The sequence below is a fragment of the Giraffa tippelskirchi genome, chromosome 2 (genome assembly GCF_054371585.1).
Source record: "Giraffa tippelskirchi isolate mGirTip1 chromosome 2, T2T-mGirTip1v1.2.pri, whole genome shotgun sequence".
Lineage (NCBI taxonomy): Eukaryota > Metazoa > Chordata > Mammalia > Artiodactyla > Giraffidae > Giraffa > Giraffa tippelskirchi.
The window spans coordinates 26,183,119-26,208,335 of record NC_137276.1 but is presented as its reverse complement, the minus strand read 5'-3'; the positions used below and the strand labels follow the sequence as shown (position 1 = coordinate 26,208,335).

At 46.4% G+C, this 25,217-nt stretch overlaps 1 protein-coding gene across 3 annotated transcripts in view; it reads right to left on the bottom strand.

Moving 5' to 3' along the window:
* COL17A1 (collagen type XVII alpha 1 chain) overlaps positions 1 to 23,941 on the bottom strand; it is a 47,493-nt gene extending 23,552 nt beyond the window's left edge. The window contains exons 1-17 of one of the 3 annotated variants that reach the window (XM_081543532.1): positions 23,758 to 23,941; positions 18,934 to 18,996; positions 16,984 to 17,028; positions 15,958 to 16,062; positions 14,384 to 14,515; positions 13,305 to 13,352; positions 12,383 to 12,418; positions 11,167 to 11,214; positions 9,721 to 9,864; positions 8,332 to 8,490; positions 7,675 to 7,746; positions 6,165 to 6,236; positions 5,137 to 5,205; positions 3,432 to 3,593; positions 2,986 to 3,063; positions 1,761 to 1,805; positions 505 to 723 (exon numbers count right to left, since the gene is read on the bottom strand). In XM_081543532.1, the coding sequence (XP_081399658.1) occupies positions 505 to 723; positions 1,761 to 1,805; positions 2,986 to 3,063; positions 3,432 to 3,593; positions 5,137 to 5,205; positions 6,165 to 6,236; positions 7,675 to 7,746; positions 8,332 to 8,490; positions 9,721 to 9,864; positions 11,167 to 11,214; positions 12,383 to 12,418; positions 13,305 to 13,352; positions 14,384 to 14,515; positions 15,958 to 16,062; positions 16,984 to 17,028; positions 18,934 to 18,985 (1,486 nt within the window). In that variant the 5' untranslated portion in view covers positions 18,986 to 18,996; positions 23,758 to 23,941. Of the gene's footprint in view, positions 1 to 504; positions 724 to 1,760; positions 1,806 to 2,985; positions 3,064 to 3,431; positions 3,594 to 5,136; positions 5,206 to 6,164; positions 6,237 to 7,674; positions 7,747 to 8,331; positions 8,491 to 9,720; positions 9,865 to 10,933; positions 11,070 to 11,166; positions 11,215 to 12,382; positions 12,419 to 13,304; positions 13,353 to 14,383; positions 14,516 to 15,957; positions 16,063 to 16,983; positions 17,029 to 18,933; positions 18,997 to 23,757 lie in introns of those variants that run through there. The other 2 variants (XM_081543527.1, XM_081543541.1) reach the window with 2 other exon arrangements.
* Positions 23,942 to 25,217: the final 1,276 nt, after the last annotated feature.

The following is a 25,217-nucleotide window of genomic DNA, read 5'->3' as shown; positions in this document are numbered from 1 at the left end:
AATGGGGGCTCTGGAGTCTGTGGTGGCTTCTTCCTGCTGCGGGGACATTTTACTGGAATATTTTTTGGGAGATAGTCTGCCATGGCTACCAGCAGGTTGAGCCACTCAAAACTGGAACTGAGCCTTGAAGAAGCCTGGCCATGGTGACAGAGCTGGCCCTCAAGTCTCCCAAGAGAGCTGGTGTGAGAGTTAACAGAATGTGGAAAGTAGAAAGGCTATGAAAGGTCTGGCCTGATTATTAAGGGCAGCCAGTTGCTTGGAGCAGGGGCCCTTGGGACTGGCATGGGGCCCTGGGCCCCTGGGAACCAGGAGCTGCCTTAGAGTCCCAGCTCTGCCACGGAGCAGCCATAGGACCTTGACCAGGGGCCTCCTGGAGCCCCAGCCTCCTCATCTGCAGGATTGAGGAGTCTGCACCCATGATCTAGGGCCCCTTGGCACCTGACACTTGGGATACTTGCTGGTTCCTGCCCTTCTGAACAGGCAGTGGGGCGCTGCCACACGTACCCAGAGCGATGAGGCCGAAGAGCAGCCCCAGGAGCAGTAGCCAGGTGAGCAGCAGACCTAGTAGCCACTTCCACCAGCTGCACCAGGAGCCGCAGGGGCACCAGGCAGGTGCCGTACCCCACGAGCCCTTGCCGCCTCCACCAGTGGCCCCACTGCCAAGGGCACCGCCGCTGCCGCCACCACCTCCACCACCACGGTGGTGGTCGTAGCCATGCATGTCTGTGGAAGAGAGGGCAAGGGTAAGGTGAATGCCAATGGCTCGTGCCCCCTTCCCTCCAAATTCTCTAACTTGTGGTGATTTCCTGCGGGCCTGAGTGAATGTGAGTGGGCTTGCAGGTAGGTCCCTGTGGCTCCTGGAATAAACATGGAGCTGTGGTGGCTGGTGACGAGCAGAGGTCTGACAATCCTGGGCTTGAAATGTGTGAGCCTGAGAAGGTTCCTTAACCTCTCTGTTTCCTCTTTTTATAAAATGGAGTTCAAAGTTGACCTTTCTTCATGAAATGGATGTTAAATGAGATAAAGCATGCAGCGTAATTAGCAGAGGATGTAGCAGAGAGCATCAGGGTTAAAATTATTGATTATGAACATGGATCTGCCACAACCTCCTGCATTTTATTAAGCCCAAATCTGAATAATCCCCATCTCCACATCTCAGTTCACAAGGCTCTTTCCTTGTAATCCCCACAGTGCCTAGAACTGTACTCAGCACTTAAAGGGTGGCCAGGAGGCTTTTTATTTCTTTTTAGTGAAAGTGTATTTTGTTTTTAATATCTAAAGTGGGCTGATACTCCTTGATTTCCTTCTCTAACAAGATTATGGAAGCAAGTAAGGAAGGTGTAAGGGACTGGAAATATGTGTGATCTTAGGATCACCTTGAAGGTGTGTGGGCAGGGGGAGGAGAGTGGTTTGTAAGACCCAACAGTAGCCCTGCTGTGTTGCTCCTGCCATGTTGACAGATCCTGGACAGACAGTTGGCACCCAGACAGTAGGCACCCAGACAGTGGGCATCCCACAGGTACAGTGTGTGTGACCTGTGAGCATGTCTCCTGAGCTGAGCTCCTTCTGCAGCCCTGCTTTGGCCCCCAGCCAACCCCTCCACCACCCTCCACACCACTCTCTTTGAAGGCTTTTGGGGAAACTCTAGAGCTGGGGTGTTCATGTCTGCACTGGCTCCAGGCTAGGGGGCTGTTATCTGGCCCGTTCACATCACCAGCTCCTCCTCTCCTGTTGCTGTGGGACCCGCCGCTCTTACTCACCTGCAGAGGTGCCCTTGCCCTTTGCGGACACAGTCTTCACATCTCCTGAAAGACAAACACCAAGATCACTGTTTTGACTGAGCCCTTAAACTGCAGGAGCCCACAGGACAGTCCAGCCTGTGCGTGGACCTGGTGTGGGGCTTGAAGTAGGTGTGCCCAGGGACCTCGTGGAACAGCCACGTGCAGGAACATCATTAATTCAGTCCTCACGGATCTCATACTGCAATAATTATGTTGATGAGGACTTGGCTTGGCAAACAATTCACAGTGGGCAAAAGTACACTGTAATAAACTTTTGTGACGTTAAAGCGCAAGACATTTTTTTGGAGGACATACTAGGGGTAATCATGGCATTCAAACAAAAAATGTGCTTGTGAGAAATGACTCTTGATTTCTTGGTTAAAAGGCTTTGCACACAGGTTCCTAACCTGGGCTGGAAGGAAAAGAAAGGCAGACAGGCCAGGAGGAGGGCTGAGCGCAAGTCCCAGATGCTACATGACCACTGAGTTTGTGGGCGTGTGTGAGATTTTCTGGAAAAATTGTTTACAGCTTTCACCAGGTTCTGAAAAGGGTCCTTTGGCTCCACAACCCCACCTCCACCCCTAAAATGTAAGGAACTGCTAATTTAGAAGAGCTACCTTCATATAATCAAAGAATAAACACTTAAGTATCTCGGAAAAAAAAAAAAAGAAGTAGAAGAAGGCTTAGTGTTAGATCTTGAGAGGATTGTAACTGATTTCATTTGCATTTTTAAAAAAATGTTCTGTGGCTTAACTTTTCTCTTCCTTTATTGAGCTCCCTGAAATCCATGATTTGGAGAGATTCACAGGAACCTCCATGTGAAGAAATATGGTAATCCAGGACAGAATCCAGGTATTTGGGAAGAAAAAAAAAGCTAGCAAGTGGTTTGCAAAGCTTTTTTTCTATGAGTTCTGAAAATCATGGGAGGACTAGTAAGGTGAGAAAAAAATGCCACTGTAGACTTTAGATGTGCCACGGAAAGTCTTTGCTTCCATGATAAGCACACACTAATCAATGGGGGAGTTTGGGAAAATGCAGCCTCTGACACAGCAGGTCTGGGTTAGGGCCCAGGACTCTGCATTTCTAACATGCTCCTGGGTCTTATGCTGCTGGTCAGGACCACATGCTGAGGTCTGAGGTCTCGGAAGACAGATCAATGACAGACAGAATGGCCAGAGTGGACAGTGATCAGATTCGCTCTTACCATTAGCTTCTGACACTAGGTAGGTGTCGGTGTACGCAGCTTGTTTTTCCTTTTTTAGGGTATCCTCTGAAAAAGAAGCTGTGCACACAACCCATGATGATCCCGGATCTTCTCTCCCCTTTCCCCCACCCACATCCTTTCCCACTTGCAGAGGTGGAGGTTAGCCTGGTAGGAAGAGGGCCCTGCTTTCCTGGGGTTAATGCCCCCAATCTGGGCCTGTGGTTGTGTAACTTATTATCGCCCAAAGACCCTTTTAAGAGCTCTTTGCTGGCATTTTCCTAGCTTGTCTACATTCAAGGCAGACCCTGGGACACTACTCAATAGACAGTTTTCACTTGAATGGAATGACTGTGGTTTCATCATTCAAACGTCTTATACCACCTTGCTAGGACATTTGCCTACACTGTCTTTCTTCCAAAACCCGAGTCTCGTGGGCTCCCACGTACTTGCAGTGACGCTGGCTGGAGAGGCTGTAAAGACCTTCCCACTGTCCTTGGTCATGATCAGCAGCTCCATCTCCTTCTTGGTGGGTGTGTTGTCCTTCTCCAGGATCAGGAATTTACAGTCCTTGTGCAAGAGGTCATCGTTCTGGACATTTGTGGTGCTGGCTGGAGAGGAAAGAAGTGGGTGGTGAGGATGGAAAAGGTGGAGGGAAAGGAAAAGGGAAGAAGCAACCAGGAGAAGAAGAAAAGGAGGGTGGAGGAAAGGAAAGGGATAAGTGGGTGTGTCTGAGGGGCTCCTGCTCTCGCTGACGCTGACAGCCATTACTAAGAAGCATCTTGGGGACCAGAGACATCTTCCCCTGCGTGGCTGGGCCTGGCCATAAGGAGGTTGGGTCAACATCAGAGGCACTGGGGGCTGGCCTGAGGGGCTGCCTCCCACCTGGACTTTATAGGATCTTCAGTGAATGGGCCAAAGTTGCTGTGCCAGGCAGGCCCTTCTTTAATTAACTGGGTAGGTTCATTTCCGGAGAAGGCAATGGCAACCCACTCCAGTACTCTTGCCTGGAAAATCCCATGGATGGAGGAACCTGGTAGGTTGCAGTCCATGGGGTTGCTAGGAGTCAGACACGACTGAGCAGCTTCACTTTCACTTTTTACTTTCATGCATTGGAGAAGGAGATGGCAACCCACTCCAGTATTCTTGCCTGGAGAATCCCAGGGACGGGGGAGCCTGGTAGGCTGCTGTCTATGGGGTCGCACAGAGTCGGACATGACTGAAGTGACTTAGCAGCAGCAGCAGCACGTTCATTTCTAATGGAAAGTCTCAAGTGTTTGCATGCTGGGGGAGCTTTTCCCGACCACCGCATCCAGCAGGCACACATCCCTGTCTCTACCACCTCACTATGTCTGTCCTTCAACTATGCGTCATTTTCTGTAATTATCTTGTATACTTTGTCCACTTGTCTGTTATCTGCCTGATGAGAATGGGAATCTGGCCTCTTTGTCTGTGTCTGCATAGTGCGTGCCTGTTCAGTCGTTAAGTTGTGTCAGACTCTTTGCAACCACATGGACTATAGCCTGCCAGGCTCCTCTGCCCATGAAATTTTCCAGGCAAGAATACTGGAGCGGGTTGCTGTTTCCTCCTTCCAGGGATCTTCCTGACCCAGGGATAGAACCCTCATCCCCTGCGTTGGCAGGTGGGTTCTTTACCTCTGAGCCACCTGGGAAGCCCCTGTGTCTAAGCTGGGCACTCAGAACACTGTCTCACACAAAGCAGGTGCTCGGTAAACAGGTTTTGGATGGATAACTTGTTGAATGGAGGGAAACACACCAGGATCAGAGTAGCGGAGAAAACAGGCTACCATGTGTCATGTGCCCAAGTTGATAAAGATGCCACAGAAAGTAGGGAGGGTGTGGCAGCTTCTGGGGGGCACCCTGGCCCTTGTGATGGGGCTTCCAACAGGGGTGGGGGCTCGGTTGTGTGGGCCTGACCGTGGGCAGCTGTAGAGGGTGGAGCCTCATGGCTCCCTTGGACAAGAAGGCCAAGGTAAGGTGAGAGGCACATCCAGCTGCTCACTTCTGGAAATAACCAAGAGGCCCTTATAGACCTCAGACCACCCATGGGTTATGTCCCCTCCTGCCACATGTAACTAAGGAACAGACCTTCCTGTGTGCTGGCCTGCCTCTGGCAGCTGGCGACAGCACTTACCTGCAGAAGTGGACACCCCAGTGCTCACAACAGTGGGACTCTGGGGCATGTTTTTCTTCACACCATATGCTGCAAGACAAGAACCACTGAATGAGTGGGGCACAGGAGGCAGCTCCGCACTGTGTAGAAGCAGCTGACCTGCCCTGGCAGATAGGCAGCCTCCCCAGGGGAGAGGAAGATAATAATGAACAGAATAATAATGAATCATGAAATCCACTCTCTCCAGCCATGGGGACAGCAGCAATTTAAATGAAACATTGTATGATATAATCCTCATCCTTGGAGGAGTGTTCCAAAGGCCACCTCCTCCACGAAGTCCTCTTAGACGACCCCCCCTCCCCAACCCTACCACATCTACTTCCTTTCTGAACTCCTACAGTATCAACACCTGCTAGGCACAGCTTGATTCATGCTCTCTTACAGGATCCCCCAGATGTTTCATATGCATGAGACGTTCACTCTTTGTGACCCCCTGGACTGTAACCTGCCAGGCTCCTCTGTCCATGAGACCTTCCAGGCAAGAATACTGGAGTGGATAGCCATTCCCTTCTCCAGGGAATCTTCCTGACCCAGGGATTGAACCCAGGTCTCCCACATTACAGGCAAATTCTTTACCATTTGAGCCACCAGAGAAGCCCTCCAACTAAACAGTAAGCAAGTTGAGGGCAAAGGCTGAGGCTTGTGCCTCTTCTGTCCTGCCTCCCTCAGGTTTGCGCAGAGGGGTGCACTATAAAGTCAGCCAAATGATTGATACGCAGTGACAGTGGGCAGTTAAGGACAGTGGTGAGACATGGGGACATAGAGGACACACCCCGAGCAAGGCTCTCACTCATTTCTGAGCCAGCACTTGACTGAGATTGGCATCTCTGGTCAGTGTATGGAGGGTTGTTTCTTTGGTGGGAAAGGTCAATTGACTTTTAGGGACATTTTGGTCCCTCTAATTCCATTGCTGAAAAGGGCTATTGTGAGCTAAAGCTGCAAAGAGGCATTGCTTCCCAGCTCCTAGGCTCCAAACCCCAGTTACAGACCTGTGGAGGTGGTGGCCATGCCATGGGACAGGGTGGATGAGCTGGGGGCCAGATTGTTCTGCATGCCGAACACTGAGAGAAATTGAGGACAGGTGAGAGCAGGTACATAGGTGAGGCCCTCTAAATAAGGCAGCCAGCCCCAGGAGCCCCCTAAACCACTTTCACAATGAATGCCCTTGCATATGACAGAGATTCTGAACCTTCTCAGTTCCCACACTCTTACTGACATGGTAATTTTTAAAACACGGCTTCTTCCCCCCACTGCCCCACCCAGAAAATTCCTAAGCTCCATTTATTGAGTAAATTAAAAAAAAAAAAGTAAAGTCGCTCAGTCATGCCTGACTCTTTGCAACCCCATGGACTATAGCCTACCAGGCTCTTCTGTCCATGCGGTTTTCCAGGCAAGAGTACTGGGGTGGGTTGCCATTTCCTTCTCCAGGGATTGAGTAACTTAGGTCCACACAACTTAATAGTAGTAGTTTGCATAGGGTCTGACAGATGTTGCTGTATGCCTCAAAAATTTCAAATATCCCAGGGGTTCCCTTCTCTGCAGGCCCCTATGGTACCTTGGTACACAACACGGGAACTGCAGATCCAGACACAATGGCTGAGGCACTAACAGGGCAGGACCCTATTTTTCCTTCTGACTCAAGCATGTAGAAGTCCCCTCACCCCCAGTAGTATTTCAAAGGCTGGTTGGTTGTCTGTTTTTAACAGTGTAGAAGCTCATTCCTCCCTAGTTAACAGCTTCTTGTATTCCATCCTATCTGGAGTTTGAGGCATAAAATCCAATATCAGCCCACCCTCCTCAGTCAGGACTTTGCAGAGTAAACTAGCAAAGGCAAGAGGGAAACAGCTTGAATCTGGTATCTGCTGGGTTTGTGGGACACTAGTTAATTGGAAGTGTTGAAATCAGAAGTTAAGAAGGCCAAGGAAAATAAAAATGGCCTACATAAGTATGTGATATTAGTCATGATATCACAGAAAGAAGGCAGATTCCTTTAACAAAAGAAATGGGCTGATAACTTATTTACATATAGGCTTTGATGCTGTATGTGGAAATAGAGTGAATAAATACTTTTAAAAGATTATATATCTGCATTGGAAGCAAAGCAAAGCAGTAACATTGTTTGAACCCCCAAGGAACTACAACATTTAAGATGCGGTTAAGTTCTTTCTAAATTAACAGTGCTTTACACCTAAAAATGTGCTGAGCTCTGCCTCACCTTTACTTCCATCTCTCCTCCTTTCCTATTAGATAAAGGGACAGGCACAGAATAAGCACATACATGCAGTCTCTGGCCCCCTTTTCCTTGGGGACTGAGCTGTGTCTATGATGGAGGGCCGGCTCTGTGCCTTCTAACGGAGCTGCTTGGTTATTGCTTCTGTGCTGCCATGTGTATGGAGGAAGTCCTCATGCTCTTGGTCAGGAAGAACATCTTCCCTACAAACAATTCTATTTCCCTCACGAGGCAAGAGCACCCATTTTTTCAAGCTGGCAAGCACTGACCTGAGGAGCTGGTGCTGATTCCAGGCTGCAGAGTTGGGGAGCAGGAGGCCATGTTATTTGGAACTCCAAAGACTGCGGGGGAGGGAAGAAGGTTGATGAGAGTACATCCACAAAGAACAGGGGCAGAGAAGCACCGGAAGAAAGGCCAGCATTGCACTGTGTTACATTTCTGTTTTTAGGAAAACCTTGGGCTCCTGCTTTGCAGCATGGAACCAACCATTAGTCCATGGTGTGCCTTGGGTCATAATAGCCAATGGGCAGTAGCAGGTTGGTGGGGCTTTGAATGGACATGGATTCTGGCCAAGCCCTTCTCTTTCGTGACCACTTCACAGAGAGGGCATTTAAAACCCAGAGAAGTTAAATGACCTCTCAAGGTCACACAGTTAATCCTTATATTTGTTTTCATGTTCTTTCTCATCATAGATAGATATATAGATAGATACACTGTACCATATAGTCCTTTCCATATGGAACCCACCAGAGAAATCAGCATAGAAGCTGAATTGAAGTTCCAGTGAAGAAATCTTGGGATGCTTGGCCACAGGAAGCCCTTCTAGGAAGCCATGGGGATAGCAAATGCTGGTGGGGCCGTTCAGCTCCAGCATGAGGTGTGGAGGGGTCAGGACAGGGAGGGGCTGTGCGCTGCGAGCCACATACCTGATCCTGCAGAATAGGCATTGGTGTTGAGCAGGGATGAGCTCTGGGTTGTGATGTTGTTGTGATAGGTGCCCATGGAGGACCCCGCTGGCAACGTGGAGGACCACACGTGGGAGGGAAGGTTGGCATCCAGGATGGTTGTATCATAGGTGCCAGACACTGAAAACGCACACACACACCCCAGTGAGACAAACCCATTCTCTGTGCTGGGGGAACCCAGTGGGCTTGGTTTGCCAGAACTTTCCCAGTTTTAGCCCTGAAGGTCTCTAGTCCTGGCAACTCCCTCAGTCTAAGGAAACTGCAGCAGTTGGTCATCCCACTTCTGTCTGAAATCTTGTTGCTGGTGAAAACCTGATCTCTTGGGTCAGAAATTCTTGCTGGCTCTTGGTGAAATTTGAAGTAGGTAAATTTTGCTCGAGGGTCCACCCATTTCTCCTTCTAAGCCCCCCTCACCACCTCCCAGTGCACTGTCCCTGCTAATGGTCTCTCTCTGTGTTGCTGACTCCCCTTCACAGATGCCGTGGAGCTATGACTCCTTTACAGTAGAATTCCAGACAGCAGCGCAGGAAGGGAAGTCCTCAGTTTCGAGGCCACTCTGTACCGGTGGCAGCCTTCTCCTGTTGAATGCTCCTTAAACATTTCTGTGTGCCAACCAGACCCAAGGGCATGCTGTTACCCTGAGTGGCATTGGGCACATCTCTAATCTGAAACCAATTCTGCCTATTTGTTACCTGACAGGGAGTTAGCCACACAGGTCACAAACTACTCTGAGGTTTTGGTTTTATATTGAAAAACAAAAGATCACTATGTCAAGGTTTTTTTTTTTTTTTCCCAGTAGTGAGAGGAAAGCTTCACCTCATATATAGCAGAACTGGCTTCTCTCCTCACCTGCCCTCCAGGGACCTGCTGATTCATCTCTCTGCCTCCCAAAGAACACACCTTGCACTTGGCAGGCACATGATGTATGACTTCTGAACTACACTCATACTGCTTGTCTTCCCCTCAGTCTATCCTGCTCATTGCCTTTCCTCAGTGCCCGGTGCTTGGAATAGAGGCAGTATATAATAAATGTTTATTGGATGAGTGGATGAATGACAAAAACACTGCAACTTTCCCCAATATTCTTCCTTCGGGGAACCTGGCCAACACATTCCCAGGACATGTCAAGAATTTCCTGGGAGAATCTGTAGGGTCTAGAGCCAGACAATGGCCTGCACGTGGGAAGGCTGACCAGATGGAGGTGGGAAGGGTGCAGTCCACATTTTCACACTGCAGGAAGAGCAATGCTCAGGGTTTTGCAAAGTCTCTGCTGCATCCTGAAAAGCCTGCCTGGGCACACCTGTCACCTTATTCCCTTCCTTCCACAGCAGCCGGGGCTGAAGGGCTTACCTGACTGGGAGCTCGCTGTCACCACCTTGGTCTCCACAGTGCCTTTCTTGGGGATGGGGAGTGTGTTAGAGGAATTCCGGGTGGGGCTCACGCTTGCTGAACGGCTCCCTTTGAGCAAACGCTTGACGTCATCCAATTCTGTCCCTGAAAGGAATCCCCCAGTGTTTCATTAGGCTTGGGATTCCTTCCCAAGTCCAGCTGCAGTGGTGAACATTCACGGCACCCTGAACACTGGGGAGGATGAGGCATCCATTTCACCTGCTGGGACATTTCTGGTTAGCCTTGTCATTTCTGCATTTTGTCAATTTATAGCACTGATTAACCTGGCACTTTGTAATGTTAATGGCCTCATAAATCTAGTGGCTCTACAAGGAGGTCAAAGTCCTCAGTAGATATTTCCTAATTAGACATCACAGGGAAGATTCTGTGGCTGGAAGACCCTATCATCTTGGATCGGGAGAAGCATTCACACTTGGGATAGCCAGAGAACAAGACCCCTTGAAACAAATGGTTCAGCGGTGGTCTCATCCCGGGCAGAGGCTGCCTCGGGTGTGGGGTCTCAGACCTTGTATGCTCTGAAGTGTCAAAAGGAATGTGTGGCCCATAACTCTTAAGCATTATGCTGCTTGCCAGACCCTCCGGCTGATGGGATTTGTAATGAGGTGATCCAGTGGAGTAAAACATGCTGTGCCTCCCAAGGTGGCAAACAGAAGAGGAGGGCGGCATCGTGCAAGGGCACACCGTGTGAGAGGAGACATTTGCTGACAACACGTGCCGGAGGACTGCCCAGGCACCCTCACCCCTGAGAGCTTCAGACTTTGTGCTCAACAACCCCCTCCCCAAGCCTGGAAAGACTCAGGTGAGACCGTGTCAGGCCTGGAGTTGGATCCCAGGCCCCGAACTCTTGGAACAAGTCCCAGTCTCTGATTCCTGAGCCACCAGACCCAGCTCTTTCTCTTCCTGGTCTTTGCTCTTGGCTCCCACCCACCAACAACAGGAGTGCAACATGGTCAACAGAGACTAGGGAATCCCTGACATCCGAGATAACCAAGTTCGAACACTCACACTCACTTCCACCTTCTCTGGTCTTAACCACCCTCTTGAGGCCCCTCCTGCTCCTTTTCCTTCAGGTGTACTGAAACTTCCTCCCATGTCTCTGCCCACTCATCTTGCTGAGACTCTCCTTCAGTCTCCCTTCAAGTGACTGACTAACCTGGGAAGTCTCCTTTGGCCCCCACTCCCTCCGTCCCTGAGCTGTCATGGCTGGTGGTTTATTGTCTGTGAACTACAAAGCAGCAGGGACCAGGACTTACTCAGCTCCTCACCCCTGCACTCAGCCCTGGGTCCCTGTCACAACCTTAGACATGTCATTTATGACACGAGTGACTGTGCACACACAGCAGTAGTCCTGGACTCTTGGATCCTCCAAAGGACGTGAGCACTTACAGCGGGTAGATGGGGACGCACTCTGCAGTCTAACTCGGATCTCGCTCTCTGTACAGGGAAGAGATGGAACAGCTGTGAATGAAGGAGCTGGGCTCACAGTGCCGGACACTGAGCTCTGAGCTGCAGATTCACCTTTGGGCTGCTCTGTGATTTGGGGACAGAAAACCTAGGTGTGCCCAGGATGAGTGCTTCTTAGAAAGAGGTGTCCTCTCTTTACCCTGGCTCACAACTGCCCCCCACCCCGCCCCCAGCCGCTGAGAGCAGAAACCCCAGGCTGAGCCTGGAGGCGCCATCACAATCAGCAATAACCAACCCCTTTCTTAGGGCCCTGGAGAAGGAAATGGCAACCCACTCCAGTATTCCTGCCTGGAGAATCCCATGGACAGAGGAGCCTCACGGGCTGCAGTCCATGGGGTCGCAGAGAGTTGGACATGACTGAGCAACTCACAGCTTCCTAGGGCCCACTCGCCTTTACCAGAACCAAGCTTCTCTCCTGTCTCCAGGGTTTCTCAGCCAATAGGAAGAGAATTCTAATGTTTCCTTAGCCATCTTGGCTTCTTTAGGGCAGCAAGTGGGTGATTTAACATTCTAAGTTTCAGGAGGAGCATCAGCATCAATCAACTATCAAATTGTGGGTGGTTGGTATGTGCCTAACTTTCCAGGCCCCTGGGAGGCTTAGACTGGCCCTTACGAATGCCCAGGGCCTAGGAATCCTGCGTTCAGCACAGCCCTGACACACTCCTTGCCACCCTCACCAGATAAATCAAGGGCAGCTTTCTCCAGGACCACATTCCCTCCTAGGGCCTTATCCACAAGCAGTTGTGGAGAGTGCAAAACTCTCACAGAGAACTTCGTCCCCTGGAACAATGAAAAAGAGAGGCTTGTGCTCTTTTTTTTTTTTTTTTTTTGCTGTGTGAATGCAATTACAGCACAACTTGTTAAAGTCACCCAGGAAACTGGACGTGAAATGAGATGTGATGCTAGCACCTTCAGACAATCCACAGCAGAGCAAACCACTCTACACGCTTGCTAGATTGCTGTCAAAAATCCACCCTTCCCAAAGGAGACCCCCAGGTGCTACAGGCTCCTTGAGGGCAGAAATCATTGCTTATTCATTCTTTATTCCTCACGTTTCTGGGCTCATGTCTGGACACACTTTAGATGCTCAGAAAATACTAGTTGGATGAACTGAACTGAACCCAGTGACAGAGATTACCTCGTGTTTGGCTCCGTCCTCTGGTTGAAGAAGATGCTGAGAAACAAAGAAAAGTAATATTAGGCATATGTAAGAGGTGGCATGCTAAATATCTGTGACATGGAGGCAGACCTATTTGGGTGGGGGAGGAGGTTGTTTTCATAGCGTATTTATATCCAGATAGAAACCTTTATGGATGGTGGATGTTTAATAAATGATGCCCACATGGCCAAAGGGCAGAGAAAGTTATGTAAGCCCCAGTGTGTTTAGGGTGTTAAGTTAGCAAATGAATGTTAAATTGGCTCACACTTAGAATGTTAACTAAGGTAATCATGATCCATTTGGACTGGGTGATCACATTGATCAAATGTATCAAAAGACTGCCAGGTCTTTTCTTTATTGATTTTTTAGAGACTGTCTTGGTTTTTGCACTGTAAACAAATAAATAAATGAAATTATAATCACTCATATCAATTCTTATGTGCAGTGGGAACCCAAGAATATGGACTCAAGATTTAAGATCCCACCTCGGGTTTCATTTGGTTAAAACATGCCCCTTTGAGGCTGCTGTGGTAGAGGTGCTGGGATGTTTGATATTTGTGCATTCTCACCCCTGCTCCCCTTTGTAGGAAGGTCTCTGTGGGTCCTGTGGAAGGGAAAACTCTATGATTGTTGCCTGGCCTTAGGGCTTATCTGCCCAAGCCTGAGCCTTATATGAGAAGCTTGCCATTTCATGAGCAAAGACTTTTGACAGCAAACTGATGCATCTGACCATCTGTCCCCTTAAGATGCTTCAGGATAAAGAGCTGAGAAAAAGAGGTCAGCAGAGGTCAGAGTCTTCTAGAAAAACCCACTTAACTCATGATGTTAACTCATGATGTTCCCTCTGCATCCCTGCCGGGCTTGACCAACCATTTCTTTAGAAAATAAAGATAGGACATACCAAATTCCTTCCGAGGATACTCAGGGGAAGAGTTGCCACTGGAGCTCCCTAAAGAAAGGACAAACACTTAGTACAAATGGCCACTTAAACCCAAATAGCTTCCGAGAGAGTAGGTCCTTTCTGCACCTCTGCAGCCTGGGTGTTCAGCCCAGGATTTAAACACATTATGCCCAAGGGACTTGCTTGTGGCACTTCCTTCTGGTCACTGATCTACTTCGGTGGGACAAGGTTTGAACAAAGGAGAGCAGGAGGTTTTCATTTCCTTTTTGTTTTCACTCCCTCAACTCTGTCCTACGCAGTGCTGATGCTGATGACCCATCTCTGATCAAATGAACGTGCTGTCAGCACCAGCGGGTCTCTGACCTCGTGTGGCTTGTTCCGTTGGTGGGCCTCGTAAAATGAAGAGACTGGTGCTGGCAGAGCAGCAGGGTGCACTTGAGGTGACTCCCTCCACCTGGCCTGGATTTAGGGTTCTCCCTACCCTTGGCAGCCCTGGATCAGAATCATTTACTGGGACATACAGAAGCAGAATATCCTGCTTTTCCATCACTAGTACCCATCTCATTCACTATTAGACCCATTTGCACCTGGCTTGTCTGTTTTCCACTAAAACTGTAGATTTATGTAGATCACCAGGAATTCCAGTAACTTTAGGAGAAGAGCCCAGATGTCTTCCTCTCACCTCCTCCTTCTTGATTATGAGCTTGTCCCCCCCTCTCTGACTTAAATGGCATTGCCATTGACTCCTCCTTTCTGTGATCTGGCTCTTCTTTCTCCATCTTTCCCCAAACTTTATCTTTCTGCGCTCCCTTCTGCTTTTGAACTCTCTTTCCAGACCAGCTCCTTCAGTTTTCCAACTTCTACTAACAACCCTTTGTGGATAACCCCAAACTGGGTGTCTTGCCTTGACTTCTTACCTGAGCTCAAGTCCTATGTGTCCCATTGCCTGCGAAGTATCCCCACCAGAAAGTCATGCCAGAGGCTCTACTTTAGGACAAAATAACTGAATTCATTCAAAGCATGAGAGAAGTTACTGAGGGGAGAGAGTAGTTCTTTCTTAAAGTCTGTGGGGCCTGTACCTTCATATGTTCCATGGCGGGTGACATGAGTCTTCCTCTCGAAAGTCGAGCCTGGTGAGTTGGGCAGAGTGGAGGCAGGTGAATGGGCCCTCCTGTAACTGGAGGTGGAGGCATTGCCTCGCATGCTCCCACCTACAAGTGGGGAAAGACATAAACCCTCAGAGCACTTCACAGGGTGACATACAGTTATACTAGGTACACACGGTCAGTTCTAATGAAGGAGGGCCCTGTGGAGGGGCCAGAGGCCTTCAGGAGAGCATGACTGAAAGGGTGCTCAGAAATGGAGGTGGAATTATTGCTGCTGCCCTTTCCCAGAACCCTGAAAGGCAGGGAGGTCCTTTCTGTCTGTAGTCAAAATGCATGGAAGTGGAGAAGCAGGATGTTTCTTAAGGACCTGGCCTGTAATTGTAGACCACTGCTGGGTACACTGGAAAACAACCCCACATGCAAGTGTTTCTCCACAGGTAAGGACATGCGCAGCTCTTGGGCAGCTCAGCTGTTTGCATATCTTGGGTCTTCTCTTCAGTGTCATTCCAAGATTTAAAAAATGACTTTGGACTCACAGACTTAGAGAATGAACTTCTGGTTGCTGGGGGGAGGGAGAGGGAATGGGGAATGGGAGTAAGGGATTGTTAGGGAGTTTGGGATGGGCTTCCCTTGTGGCTCAGTTGGTAAAGAATCCACCTGCAATGCGGGAGACCTGAGTTCAATCCCTGGGTTGGGAAGATCCCCTGGAGAAGGGAAAGGCTACCCACTCCGGAATTCTGGCTTAGAGAATCCCATGGACTGTATAGCCCATGGGATAGCAAGGAGTCAGACACGACTGAGCAACTTCCACTTCACTTCACTTCACTTCACTTTGGGATGGACATGTACACACTGTGGTATCTTAAATGGATAACCAACAAGGTCCTACTATATAGCACAGGGAACTCTGTTCAATATTATCTGGCAGCCTGGATGGGAGGGGAATTTGGGGGAGAATGGATACATTTATATGTATGGCTGAGCCCCTTTGCCATCCACCTGAAACTATCACAACATTGCTAATCGGCAATGCTCCAATATAAAATAAAAAGTTTAAAACTATAGTTTTAGAGGCAATATGTGTGTAAATGTGTTTTCCCTGCTTTGTTTGTTGTGTTTCAGTTTGAAAGCTACCAGGAAATATTGTTTCTTTGGGATCTACTGGGTCTGTGTTGGATGTTTGCCCAGTGGAAACTCACACTGTCTGGGGTTGTATGTCACCAGATTTCCTTAGCACAGTAACCTAATCCTTAAGTTTCTTTTGTTGTTTTGTTGTTGTTAAATCAAATAGTAAACCCTCAGACGTGCACACCTTTTTCTTAAAGAAATGATTTAAAGAGAGTAAGTAGTTCAGTGGGAAAGGAGTCACCGCCCTAGGAAGGCTTCTTAATCATGTTATTCATATTGGGGACATAATGACAACTGATCCCACTTGAAATAGGCCTCACAGCTCTTTGGGGCACTTGGAATGGGTGACAAACAGTGGTAGTGATCCTTCTCCCTGCCCATCTGCCCTTCCCCGACCCCTCCCACCAGCAGACACTTACTTGAGTTTATGTAGCCACTGCTGCCATGCATCAGGCTCTGCTTCTCCAGCCGGCTCCCTCCACCCAGAGATCCTGTTTTAGTATAGCCATTGCTGGTCCCCCCTTCTGCAGAAACGAGGAGCAGATGACAATTTACAAGTGGAGTCAGCAGCCCCTCTCACCCGCCTTTCCTGGCTTCTCACCCACGATCCTCTTGGTTTGGGGCCCGTTTCCCACCAGCACCACACGGATCTCATCTGGTTTGTTTTTGATACAAATGTCAAGAGCAAATATTCTACCCGATTTAAAAAGAAAGTCCCCAGGGTGGTTGCTTATTAGGGTAATTTAGAAAAGTCAGCAAGTGATGAAAACTCCTTGAGGCCAGGGCCCAGGGTTGGGCTTTTGTGAATGCCTGGCCAGTGCCCTGGCCCTGGCAGCCACTGGAAGTGTCAGAGGGCCAAGTGACAGCTCTATTAGGATTGGTGTTTCACCAGGCAGCCCATCATGCTCCAACCTATGTGTGGATGCGGGCGCTTCCCACCCCTTCCTGAGCCAGGATTCCCAGGAGGTGCTGGGCTAGCTCGGGGGCTTGGATCTCCATTATAGAATCCACTAATCCCAGCGACCTCCTGAGAGAAGAGTAGATTCAAACAGAAGCCTGACTATGGTTCCCTCCTCCTAACCGAGGCCCAGGCTGGAGAAGATTTCTGATATTTTAGAGTCCAATCAAATCTATAGAGACAAAAACCAGATTTGTGTATTTTAGGGGCCAGGGAGAGGGGAGAGAGGATGGAAATGTTCTAAAATTAGATTGTTGCAAAGGGGCCACACGACTCTATGGATGCACTAATGACCATTGAATTACACACTTCAAACTGGTGGATTCTGTGGGATATAAGTTAATGTCAGCACAGCTGTTAAAAAAAAATAGATTTCCGATAGTCTGGATTTGCTGGACTGACGAGTGAGAGCCCATGAAAAAGGTTACATGTGGAGCCCTTCACATGAACCTTAGTGAGAAGAAAGTTCTAAAAATAAGTCACTTACTTGGTGGTAAGGATGTAAGTCTTGTAGTTACTGTTTCTGTAATGACTAGAAAAAGACAAAGAAAAGAGGAGCTCTTACATAATGCACTGAAATTCCTCCACTTTGGCAAGGTCTCACATCTTTCATAAGCTCAGCACATTAAATTAGGTTCAAGGTAGATTTTTATACACTTGTGCTTCAAGGGATTTGATCTGATCTTCTGTAAAAGCAAATAGGTGCAATAACAATGGGACTTAATGTACCTGGAAAATAGGTTTATATTTCTTTGGGACCAAAAGTACTTAGCTACCCACTGATTTGAACAATGAGTTGTCATGAATTAATGTCTCTCATCTAACAATTAGATCTAGCCGAGGCCTGGATTCACCTTTGAAGGAGGATCAGAACCTCAAGTCACTTTTCTCTGCACTGTCCCCTGAACAGTCACAGTCCAGCTGAGGCTATTACATCTTCCTGGCTGTTTCCACTGTGATGTGGATCATGACCTTGAACTTCTTTATGAATTTTGGGGTATCCGAAGACACATAATTCATTCTGAAATCTTCAGGGCCATGCCTGAGTGTGAGGAGATGTATAAAGGAAGGGGGTTTCACATTTGGTGCTTGGTGAAATCATGGACAGATGAATATCCAAGGCAGACTTGAGAATCAGTCCCTTTGCCTCCTGAAATGGAGAAGGCACCAAGTGGTGGTGAGTCTATGGAGGTCATAAAGGTTTTTGGTGTTTTTTAAAAACACCAGTTAGAATAGAGAACTCTTGCCTTCCTGAATCACTCTCTCCTCTACAGCAACATGAGGTATGGGTAGATTCTGAAACCATAACCGGGCCAATTTTGTGCTCCGACCATGACCATCACCAACCACTACCTCCCTCTGGTTGGACACTGAGGTGCCCCTATTTAGCTGAGCCCCCTGGTTTCTGAAATCACACTTCTCATGCATATGTGTGTGCACAAGCCTGAGTATATGCATATATGTGGTATGTATGCAGGTATGGCTCATGAAAAAAGAAAAGGATGAAGAAGATGGTGGGGCATCACTTTGTGTGCTGGCAACTGCTCCCTCCCACACAGGTCTTACTGCTCCCAGCCATCACCCTTTCTTTCTTCACCCTGTGTGTTCCTATTAGTTTGGTTGTCTTAGCAGCAACCTGGGGTTATTAAAGGAGCAGAAGCAGCATCACATGCATAAACAGAAATGGTTGTAGAGACAAAAATGGCCGCTTGATTTGAATAATGGTCCTTGAGCTTTCACTAAACCTCTTGTTGTGTGGACTTTTGGGATTCCATGACACATAAAAATAAATTATTTCTTAACTTAAAGTTCCAAGTCGTGGAGCCAGAGTTTTTTTTTTTTTTATTGGAGATATATGAAATTCACCGGATAGATGAAAGAGTTAGAGCTGCTAAGGGGATAGTTTAAATGTCTCTGAATTTATCATTTGGGCAGTTTCACAAAAAAAATGTGTCTGTTTTCAGTTTTCAGTGTAGATTGCAACTGTGACAGCAGTGTGATTATAACTTTGTCCCTGCAGTAATGGGGATACTATTCTTTTGGATTTCCATCACCCTGTATCCCTAAATAAGAATATGATTGAATAAACTCTAGCAAATTCATTCAACAAGATATTATGAAATCATTAAAAATGCTGGTTATAAAAACTCTAACGTTGAAATGGCAATTCTGGTCTTTGAAGAAAAAGCAGAACACATTTCAATTATAAGTGTATTAAAAAATCAACAAAAACCTTCTTAAAGGAAAAAATAAAGCCTATTTAGAAATACATTTAAAATTATACAGTGAAAAAAGAGCAAAAAACTAAGAAAAAACTAAAAACAAAAAACATACGAAATAGAAAAAAGATACAGTAGTTGTGGTAGAATTAGGAACGAATTATTTGCTCTTTCTGAATTTTTTATTACTTTTATAATGACATTTATCACTCTCTTACTTCTTTCAGTGACTTCAGTGCCATCTCGTTTGTTCTTCTTGGTTACGTCCATATCATCGCCACCTACAGAAAAAGCCAGAAACCAAGAACAGCCATGTCCATTACCACCCCTTTTCATAAGTATAGGTCCCTACTAGTCAAGCTGAGAACTAAAACTGGACTCCCAGGATTCAAAGCATAATTCTTTTGTGTGTATATATATTTTAACAAGAGTCACTACCATTGCTTGTATTAGGGAGTAATTTAATAGTTCCACCTTGGATCCTATTCTTTTGTACTGAGATCTTTTTTTTTTTCAGGGTCCAGTTGACCAGGTTGCACCCTGCTGAGCATTAAAGGTCTTACATAGATCTGGCACCCTGACATTTGACTATAAAACTTCCACTTTTTGCCAAGTAATACATAGCTGAACAATATCTCTCAAAGCATGTGGTGCTTTCAGCTAATTCATTTTGATGTATCCCATAATGTTCAGTGTTCTATACAATGCTCTGTGAATAAAAGACATTCATGCTTCATTATTGAGAGTTCAGATGTGAGAATGATGTTTGATGGGTTGAAATCAGGATAAAAACCGTTATGATGGTCATACTTGTGTGGAACTTTATACTTCATAACATGAAACTTTCTCTTTAAGACAACAGCCCTACTATGCTTATTTACAGACTTATGTAGAAAAAAAAAACAAGAAAGTCAATGTAAAATCTATTGAAATATGTAGGAAAAGATTTGTACGAGTCATTTACTTCCTCCCTTCACTCTTACTCTGGGCAGAAAAATCACTGAGATCTTGTCCACTGTGTCCTGAAGCTTGGATGGGATGAGGCAAGGCTGACTTCAGGGGTGAGGCTGGGCTGGGCTTGGGAGGATCATGGTTCAGGAGACCATGGCAAGGATCCCTGTTCCAACTGGGTGCTTTTGGCTGTAGTTACCAGTCTCAGGCTCTGCAAGGACTTGAAACCTGGCTTTCCCTGGGGTTCTCTCTGCCCAACCTTCCTTTCCTCCTACTTGATCTTTTGGGTGCAGTTCAAATCAGGATTTTAGAATTCTGGAGCAAGCTACTCACGCCCAGGACACCCCTTTCTTGAAGATCTCTCCTTTCAGTCTTTTTCTCCTGCCTGGTAACTTTACGGTCTACTTATCCACTAGGTGCAATGGGCACAGGGTCTAGTCCCATCATACTTTCAGGGGCCCGCAAAAAATTTTTAACTTCTTTTTAAAATCAAACAGAAAAATGAACACACTCTAACTTGGATTATATTCTTTCATACAGTTTTTTGTCTTTTTTTTTTTTTTTAATGGAGGAAAGACATCCACAAAGGCAAAAGTATTTAGGTTGACAAAAGTCCTAATGCAGCCGTGGGTAAATTCCCCACTGAAAATCAAGACCACACAAGACCAACTGGTCAACTACCTGGTGGAATTCACCAAGATCCGCACAGTTAGCTTCAGGGCCTGATCGAATGTGCCAACTTTTTGTTCACCGGGGTTTTTTAAATGCAGCTCTAGGCAAGGAATGAGGTTTCACGGAAAAATTCCTGGCTGCATCTAAGAAGACACAGAAGTTCTTTGCAGGTATGTTTCCCAGAGCCAAAGAGCAGAGGCTCCATGAGCAATTTAACAGTGGAGTCCAGCTTTATCAGAGGGCCAAGCCTGACTTGTGACTGTGTCTGTACTCCAGCTATTACCTGTAGGACTATGTCTCACCAATCTATGTATAACCTGACAGTCTCTTTGAAATCCATCGTTTAAACATTAATTGCCTTTGGTATCTTTGAAGCCCCTCTCTGTCTCTTTTTTAAAATTCATCATTAGCTGTGAACCAGGAGGCATTTTGGAGATTAAATGTTTACATGCTCCTGGCTGCAAATGGGGAGCCACCTAGGATGGCAGCACCTGAATTGTTATAAACAGTTCATTTCTGGATAATATTTCATAACAACCTATGGAAACTTTAACTTTCCACAAGTGATCATTTATTACCACCCTTAAATGAAAGTTGCTGCCGGCAGCTGTAAATTTGGATTGGCTGGGTCATTTCCACTTATAGCCATCAAGGCAGACTGATGATAGCTCCAGTCCGTTTGGTAAGAGTCTCAGTGTCTAGGCAGCCAACCTGGCAAGTGTTTTCTTGTTCTTTCTGTACCTAAAAATATAACAAACATTTCTAGGTATCCCCTATCTTTTCCTTAGGTCCCAAAGATGAAGCCTTAAGATCTGCAGCAAAAAAGCCAAGAGTTCCCTAACTTCCAGAGGGCACAAGGAGATAGCCTGCTAAGAAATCAGATGCCCCCCTCCAGAATGGGAGGGAGAGGAGCCCTCACTGGCCAGTGCTCTAGGGATAGAAGGGCCCCTGGGTGGGTGAAGGTAGAGGCAACCTCTGTCTCAGCCTGGAGCGCCTACATGGCTGCATCCCGTGGCCTTACACAATGATTTCTTGGGCCTGAAATATGCAGGAAGGAGCTCTGCTGGCTTTACCCAGACCGATAGTCAGAAATGGCAGGGATGTATCAGGAGACAAATTCCTTTCAACTAGAGCTGAGAGGAAATTTTCTATGAGTTATCAAAGCGAAAATAATGGGTTGAGGCACAAACCTGGATGGGGATCATCCCACGGGGCTACAGTTTTCCCACAGGATTTCCTGCTTAAATATTTTAAGTGCCGAGAGTTTTTAAAAAGTGTAACGTAAGGGAAAGGAAAGTACATGCCCAGACTCGTGGCTGAGCCTGCCTCTCCCAGCAGTGCTTATCTGAACGCCTTGCCCTGAAAGTACTACTTAACGAAAGCACAGTCAAGTAGCATAATTTTAAACTTCTGGGATGTTTGGGCCACTTTACTAGAACTGAGGATAAGCAGGTCATTCAAGTTCTCAATTCCAAAATTATGTTAATTTCCACTCATAGTTCTAAAGGGCTGCTTCATGGTTATTTCATAATGTTCCTTTGAAGGCATAAAAATGATCCTGTGCCATTTTCTTATGTAAGAAAACACAAATTCAGAATCATTTTTCTACCTTTATGAGTTTTTTTCCTTTCCTCTTCATTTAAATGATGTCACATCCACCTAAAACTATTCCCATTGATGATGGGTGTAACCAGGCACAAACAAGGCCAAATTGCTGATACCAAGAGAAAACCATCTCAATTGACCTTCTTATAACAATTCATGAAACGCTTGGTCTTTAGCACAAAGAAAGGAATAGAGAAGGAAATGTTTTTCTATTTTAGGAATAAATGTTCCTATCCTCTGCTAAGGAATCATAGGTACCTTTACAGCTCCTGTTACTCCAATCTCTGTACACTTTACGTTTTAAAACAACAACAAAATAACCAACGTTTGGGAAAACCACCCACTCGCTATTGCTCTGTTGTTAACACAGAAGGGCCAAGCAGTTTGCAGGGGGTATGAATACCCATGTTCTAGGGCTGACAGTCTCAGAGGCTTCTGTCTACACCCCTCCTGCAAGCAATGGGTGCCCCCACCTCTGCATTTAGCATCCTCCATTTTTATAACCCAGGGCTGGGGGAGCTTGGGCCCTAGCTTGGTGATTAAGCTGCTTGTTTATAACCATGTTTGGTTAAATCCTGCTACCACTAACAATCACAAATGAGGCAAACCAGGCAGATGCAAACTTCTTTTGGTCAGGCATAATTTTAAAATGTGGTTAGTTCTTAGGTCAGAGTGGTTTCAGCAATCTGGGTTTCTATCCAAGCTTGAAGCAAGACTCCTTGCTTCAAGTGCCCCCATGTTAACCCTGATCAGATCCGTGGGACTGTTTTGAAGGGGCTGAGACTAAAGCAAGCCTTCTCTGATTTTCAAAAGGGCTCCACTGAAGGCTGTACATTTGCTGTAGTTTAGTTTCAATTTAGATTTGTGTCTTAGCTCTAAGAAAAAGCATATGGGGTAAGAGAAATGATTCTGCTCTCCAAACAGATTTCTTTAAAAAATCTCCCTACATTTTTTGGAAAGAACAAATCCAACTATTAAGCTACTGATTAGCTGCTTCTCAAAGAAGTGAGGTGCTAGAGGCTTTGCCAACACTTCAAAAAGTAAAGTGGTAAGTTATCAGTTAGTAGTTAATGTGGTCTAGTGAGATACCTAAACTGGTAGTTCTTGTCCCAAAATGAATTTCTTTTGGTCCACATTGGCCTGTAAAATGTGACAGATTTTTTTTTTTTCTTGTTCCAAGTTTGACTCCAGAAAGTTCCTGGATTACCTATATCATTTCAGATATTTCACTTTACTTTAGATTAGGGTTATAAAGTATAGAGTGTGATATACAGCCAGCCCCTTGAGCTTAGTCAGAACTTGCCAGCACAGACTCGGGGGAAGCACATTGGTTCTTAGTGGTCAGGGGTTACTTCTAGAAACCCCTACTCACCTATACTTTGATTTCACCTCTGAGCTCTTCTCTGCTATCAAGGGGAGAGAGGGAAAGTAGAGGAGGGTGGGGAGAGAGAAACCGAGATTGAGAGAGAAGGAATTTTAAACTCTTTATATTCTAAATGAAGCAGTTTAACACAAGTCATTTTACAATACAGAAAATAATACCAAAGAAATCTTATCACCGGAGTTCACTTTATCTTCACTGGCTTTTTTATTCTCTTTCCCACTGTCAAAACTTTCTTGTCCCTTTAAAAGACCTACCCTAAGTAGAACACATAAGTCAAACTAATCATTTATGATCAATTAATCACATCAACAGAACACTGGAAATTAAAGAATGTCATCTTAGATTCTCCAACAAACATTCAAGTTCTCAGCGGCAAACCTCAAATTAAAGTCTCAAAAAGAGCGAGAACCACCAAATTCCTATGACTTACCTAGTTTGAGATGCTGAAGGAATCAGAAACAACTTTGAGTAAATGCCCCTTCTTTTTTCCCCTGACGTTTTCTTCTAGACTGTTTGCTGTTCCCACTTTTTTTTTTATCCGGACCCAGCCAAGGTGTGTTAGAGCTGAGTGATCTTTCAAAAATGTTCACTTCTCTCCCCCTTGTTTCTTTCAGTTCTTTGCTTCCAAACAAGTCCTGACAAAGGTGTGTCGAGGTTTAAAGCATGACTCCACCCTTCCAATTATCTGACACTTGCAGGATTAAAAAAAAAATCTGCCTCCAGGAATCAAACTTTACAGGAGGCAGAAATCTTCTCCAGTTTAAAGCCATGGGATTAACCATTTATGGGCCATGGGAAAAGGGAACAAAAGTTCAGCATAAAGGAAATGACCTTTTATTACTCCTCTTTACCTTCTACAGCCAGAGAACTGCCACAGCTTGGTATTCCCCTCCCTCACTGCCATCAGTTCGGCTCAGTTCAGTTGCTCAGTCATGTCCAACTCTTTATAACCCCATGGACTGCCCCACGCCACGCCTCTCTGTCCATCACCGACTCCCGGAGTTTACTCAAACTCATGTCCATCGACTTGATTTCCTGGTGGCTCAGAGGTTAAAGTGTCTGCCCGCAATGTGGGAGACATCAGTTCGATCCCGGGGTCTGGAAGATCCCCTGGAGAAGGAAATGGCAACCCACTCCAGTATTCTTGCATGGAGAATCCCATGGACGGAGGAGCCTGGTGGGCTACAGTCCACGGGGTCGCAAAGAGTTGGACACGACTGAGCAACTTCACTTCACTTCACTTCATGTCCATCGAGTCAGTGATGCCATCCAACCATCTCATCCTCTGTCGTCCCCTTCTCCTCCTGCCCTCAATCTTTCCCAGCATCAGGGTCTTTTCAAATGACTCAGTTCTTCGCATCAGTGGCCAAAGTATTGGAGTTTCAGCTTTAGCATCAGTCCTTCCAATGAACATTCAGGACTGATTTCCTTTAGGATGGACTGGTTGGATCTCCTTGCAGTCCAAGGGACTCTCAAGAGTGTTCTCCAACACCACAGTTCAAAAGTATCAATTGTTCGGCGCTCAGCTTTCTTTATAGTCCAACTCTCACATCCATACGTGATTCTTGGAAAAACCATAGCCTTGATTAGACAGACCTTTGTTGGCAAAGTAATGTCTCTGCTTTTTAATATGCTGTCTAGGTTGGTCATAACTTTTCTTCTAAGGAGCAAGTATCTTTTAATTTCATGGCTGCAGTCACCATCTGCAGTGATTTTGGAGCTCCCCAAAATAAAGTCTTTCACTGTTTACATTGTTTCCCCATCTATTTGCCATGAAGTGATGGGACCAGATGCCGTGATCTTAGTTTTCTGAATGTTGAGTTTTAAGCCAACTTTTTCATTCTTCTCTTTCACTTTCATCAAAAGGCTCTTTAGTTCTTCTTCGCTTTC